Here is a 6,000-nt window from a genome sequence, read left to right as displayed (position 1 = left end):
TGTTCTATACACTGTTTTATGCAACTTTTCTGCTCTCTTCTGCTATAGAGGAGAAAGGGATAATCACATAAAACCTTTCCTTTAAATGCCAGAGAACTGCTGGTAAAAGAGAGGAAGTTCGAGGCACAAGTGCATGGGACATCATTACCTCCAACCCAGCCCATGGACACATGGCCAGCAAGAACACATGGATAACCAAAGGAAGTAAGATACCCACTTATTTGAAGGACATAGTGTGAGACTATGAGGTGGGGGAATCAATCTGAAAAGGTGTAGGTGTCATATTCTACATAATGTGTTGTTAATATCATGTGGTAGCCATATTGTTTGTTGACAATGTTGGAGTGAAGGCACTCTGCTTCCAGGTCTCTAGCATGTAACATTGTAAAAGAAGTGGTCCACAATAAATAGCTGTGCATCACTACAAGCACTGGTTATTTATTTTGGGTTGTAACTAATCAGGATTCAATACACCATGTTCAAAACTCCAAAGAGTCTATGAGAATCATTGGTTTAACCCTAGTTCTAATGAAATGATAATACTTGAAGATTTTACAACATTTCTTTAGTGCATGAAGTGGTTTAAGGTCTCCAGAGCACATATTTACAATGGTAGACCATAACTTTAAATATACAAAATCTTTATAACCAACCATTCAAAAACTCAACAAAAGATCAAATGTTAGATTCATAAGATAAACCCACCTATTTGAAGAAGAAATCTATGCCAATATCTTTTCTCACAGTGTCACAAATTTTATAAATTTTTAAAACTTTTGATTTCACTTGAAAAATACCCAATTGGAACAATGCTGAATAAAACATTTTACACCCAAACATTTCTTACATAATCCAACAACAATAAATTATCTTAGTTGTTAGGATTCAATGAATAGATTTTTCCAGTAGAATTTCAATACATGGAATTGAAATTGATAAATTCTATTCTATCATAAATCAGATAAATGGCTTAGCATTATGGGAAGAATATATGAAAATTGATCATTAAAAATTCATGCAAGCATTCAGCAACTTACTAGCACATGTGGAAATGTTCACACGTGCCATCACACAATCGTATTTACACATTCACACGATTACAAATTTAAGGGGAAATATAAAAATTAATATTTTGACACAAATAATTTAACATTCAATTTTATGACTGCATGAATGACTTTTCACAGTCCTTGAAAGATGTCCACATTGACTAAACAAATTTCACACATCAATTCCAGAAGATTTTCCAAGTAAATCTGAGAAACATGCATGATTACAATAGTATTGCCATGTAATAATTGTACTTGAAAATTTATCCATGCTTCCTCAATTGTCAGACCAAATCTTTACCCTTGAAAAAAAATAGCATCAACTTACAAACATACAGATGTAATGCCAATAACAATAAACAATTTTTAGGATGTAATACTTTTCCTGCCATGATTAGTATCTGTTAAACAAAAATACTAGGCTCCAAGGGTTTCAAAAAGCATCTTCAATCATTGAGAATAAATGAAAAAAAAATCACTTTCAGGAACTGAAACATCTTAAATAACCACACACCATTCTTTTACAGACACTCCACAAGTATGCCTTTTTTTTTGATAAATTAGAATTCTGTAGAATTTGATGTAGAATTCTTTCAAAGCTGATGCAACCACCTCATCAAACATCAGCACCAACTGTACACCATTCATCAATCAACACATTAAATTTAGTAAAATTAATTAATTACAGAATAAAATTTTAAATACTCAACAGCTATATACATTAAGATATAGGTGAAAATATACAATTATTTACAGGAATGAGAAAAACTATGATTGAGCACCAAGTATTACAATCATCCCATGGTGGAAATCCTTCAGCATGATTTTATTAAGAGCAATGGCTATTACCACAGACATGTCATTTTTAGTTTTGTTATCCCTAACACTGCACCACAATATGAAAGGAGAGGAGTCAAAGATTGGCATAGACTGCAGTTAAAAATGTGTGCAGCAATTATTCACCACTGATAGGTACTAGCACATCCATCCAAAAGCGAGTAAGTTTGGGTGTTGAACCATTCACTACATTCAGCCATTTTTTGGTATTTTCATTCTTAAAAAAAATGAAATGAAAAACTTATGACTGCCAAGTATTCATTAAATTGTAATTTACATTTCTTGGAAAAGTTTTACACACCTTGACCTTGAATTCACTCCATTGTTTTTCTATTTATCACCATGTATTTTTCAATAAGTTACATTTTATGTGTTAAGGGGCCAGATAAGACAAGATTCTCCAAACACTGATTCACAACAATCAGATGACACCTATGAATAATAGTATACCAAAATAACCCTCTTCATCAGATCTCTGGGAAATGGGATTTTTTTTTCTGTTCTTAAAAGGCATCTCAAAAACTTTCCCACGTGACATTTTAAAAGCTATTTCATATTTACAATTTTGGCCAAGTTTTCAAAAATTAACAAAATACTGAGAAAACTCTTGCAAAACAGTTCATAATGTGAAGAGTCAAAATATTTCAATTAGTTTGCATATGTAGCAGGATAAATATTAGGATGGCGATATTGAAAATCTACTCAAGTATTATTTAAATAATTATAATGCCTGTAAATATCTATTTGAGCCATGAGGTTTAAATAAAATATTTCATATTATTCCTATGTTAAGTACAAAGTTTTAATTTAATATCATGGTATTAATAAAAAGCTACATAATTTATTGAACCAAACATTTTTACTTTATGAAGAGTGCTGCTGAAGAAGAGTAAAGATACAAGTTGTCAGACCACATATAAAGTTCTTCAAGTTAACTGGATCTACCTCTCTTTAGTACATGAGTAAAAAAGAATAAAACCACATGCAAAATATAAATTATAATTACATGAGGATTAAATGTTATATATTACGTAACACTTCCCTTGAAAATTTATAATTTCAATCAAAATTGAATGCAACTTTTGATATGTAAAATAATAGTAGTATGCAATGTTTTACTCAATTGTATACTACATCTCTAATCTACAAGAGATAGTTAATAAGATGGAAATGCTTTACAAACTATTCAGATTTAACCTAATTATTTTCAGCATAATGCAAGGTTATTGAATGAAATACAGTCGTCATAGCCTGACCAAACTGGCTGGTACATTAGGTACATGTACATATATAGTGTGGTATTGCTTTTGTTTATGAAAAAAATTTTGCAAATGGATGTGCTACATTTAGACTCCAAAGAAGGACTGTTGTACATTAGTAAATTTCATTATCTATAGACTGAGTGATTTAACAAAGCTGAAGAGTCAAAAATTTTTATATTTCACTTTATATAATTCTTAGTTGAATTGTACATGCTTTTATAACTTATTTAATACAATTTGTCTATGAAGAATGAGCTCATGGACAGTAGGTTAGTTAACCATCTGATAAAGCAACAATACATGTCAGCCTTTAATATAGAAAATGCCACTGGAAGTGTCAAAAATAATGTATAATTACTTTGCAGATTCAATGTGGAGTAAACAGTGTTTTTTTTCAATCACTCTTGATATCGTGAAAGTTGGGGAAAAAAGAGAAACCAATTATTTAGTTTTATGCATAAAATTTGACAAACAGAGATTGTCATTTACTTGAAGCACTCCCTTGAATTGAAAATTAAAGCTCTTCTTTGGGCATAGCAGTAATATGTGATACATGAATATTATGAAGGTTAATATGTATCCTGCTAAACCTAGTCATATTGATTTGAATGCCTCTAGTGTTTCTTGAAAGTCTAGTAAAAATCATTAAAGATACAATGCATTATTTGTCTCTGATAAATTTATGATAAAACATTTTTATACAGTTTAGATTACAGACTATCTGTGCACCTCACCTTTGGCAACATTCCTGCTAAGTGGAACAATATGCCACCTGGAAATGGCAGTGTTTTTGCATTTCTAATGAAACTCTATGCATTGTTTTTTCAGTTGAACTGTTTTTGACTATACAATATACTCAAATAAATATTAAAATGAAACTACCGTATTTTAACCCTTTTGATTAAAACAAAGTACAAATGACAGTAATTATTTCAATATCATCTCTCCTCACGGAGCAAAAATATATGTTTATATGTATGTTAATTGAAATATATTTCAAATATAGCTACTAATATTCTGAAATTACTCTCCTAAGGCAATATGCCAGAATGCAGAAAGGCTAAATATGTGCTGACAACTGATTGTGAAGCTCTTAAAAGGTGGAACTGATCCTGACTTCTTAATTATAAGGAATATTTTTCATTCAGTCTAATGAAACCTACCAAAAAAAAAAGTACCAGGATGTTACCATGTACCAGCTCTACCACATTCTTCCCATCAAAAAAATTACAACATCTTCCCTAACAGCTTCTTCATTTCCTGAATGAAATATTTTGCAAGTATATGAAAGAGTGAATTATATGCTTACCATGAAGGACGAAGAGGAGTTATGTGAAAAGAGTTCTCTATATATCACTCTGCAGCCCACCATCATCAACCTTTATGCCACCATGATGAAATGGCTGCCTAATTCCCATCATTTAGCCCATTATCTAAAACTCGCTACCTTGCACCCATTTCATCTTCATCACAGTCCACATTGACCTATAAATACTTTACTGCCTATAAATCCCTAACTTATAAATTATTCTGGCAATACCGATTCAACAATCTCATTAAAAATAGGAAACTGTCTTTCAAAAATAATAGTTATCCTTACACAATATACAAACACAACACAACCGACTTTCAATTTTTATGTCCTAATATTATCATAAAAAAGTGGTTGGCATGTATTTCAAATGAAGCCACTAGTTATGGGTCATCTTCTTCAATTAACATAAATGATCTTAACTGCTTTGGCTTAGCAATAATTACACTCAAATTTAAATCATAAATACGTCCACATGATCTCATCTTGAGACAAACTTAAAAATAAATGGAGACACACCTTTCTTAAAATCCACTAATTAACTGCTACATAAACTGGAGGACTAATGTTATTGATCACACAGTTTTTCAAGCATTCAGCACAAAAGCAGACTATTTCTTAAAGCTGTTGGAGTCTTTTGAAATTTTCAAGCTGCTGCCATTGTGTACTAGCCCTCCAGAATGGACTTCAAAAGACAACTTGAACTCTCATTTTTTTCACAGCTCCTTCCTAAAACAATGTAGACCCCCAAAAACTCTCCCATTTCAGATTTTATCAGCTCAAAGTAAGCTAATATGAGGTTTATAAGTGGGACAAGCTGCCAAAGACAAGGCTATATTTTTCCGAGGCAAAATTTTCTGGCTGTAATGGCCACAGGTACATCTCACAAGTGCTTTTGCTTTTTGCTGTCCATATTCAGATGATTTCCACTCATGTCATCTGACAACCCCGTAGCATGGCTTGCATCCATTCTGTAATCAAGAATAAAATTGTCAATCCCCACAAACCATTACAGTGTAATTTACCTTTTACTGAACTATGAAATAAGGGCAAATATCATTCAGGAAGGACCAATCAAAGAATCTGTGTAAATAAGAAAAAAATACATAATAGCCGAATAAGAAATGAGATACAGATTGTATGGATGATTCCTTACAGGGGTAATACCAAGAATAAATCATATCTGTATATTGTTTTTCCAAATAGTTTTTTATAAAATGTATTAATCAATCTTGAGTGCGACTAAGTCATGGCATGACCATGACTAAGATAAAGAGAATGACCACTCTTACCTCCACTGGGATGATTTCACATACCTTCTGGCTTATTCTGGGGAGAACTTCATCTTCTAATCTATCCCAATCAGCCATCAAATTGCTCACCTTTTTATACTGTATCATTTAGGCAATAATTTACCTGGAATCTTCTGCTTACTCATTATCCATGGTATCAACTAAATTGCTCTTATGGCCCGAGTTTAACCTGGGTTTTCAAAAGGTACAATACTTTAAGTGGTAACTCTAGTTTCATACAATAGAAT

The 6,000-nt window shown here is 31.9% G+C and overlaps 1 protein-coding gene across 1 annotated transcript in view; it reads right to left on the bottom strand.

The window, feature by feature from the left end:
* Nucleotides 1–548: 548 nt before the first annotated feature.
* The window catches only part of Camta (Calmodulin-binding transcription activator), a 1,815,113-nt gene continuing 1,809,661 nt past the window's right edge, over nt 549–6,000 (bottom strand). Inside the window, exon 36 of the mRNA XM_071590285.1 lies at nt 549–5,431. Within this exon, the coding sequence (XP_071446386.1) occupies nt 5,344–5,431 (88 nt within the window). The 3' untranslated portion in view covers nt 549–5,343. The remainder of the gene's footprint in view (nt 5,432–6,000) is intronic.

The sequence above is a fragment of the Hetaerina americana genome, unplaced genomic scaffold (assembly GCF_022747635.1).
Source record: "Hetaerina americana unplaced genomic scaffold, ioHetAmer1.1.p SCAF_4, whole genome shotgun sequence".
Taxonomy (NCBI): Eukaryota; Metazoa; Arthropoda; class Insecta; order Odonata; family Calopterygidae; genus Hetaerina; species Hetaerina americana.
Note: the sequence above shows the minus strand (reverse complement) of the source record. Positions and strands in the feature narration are given on the sequence as shown.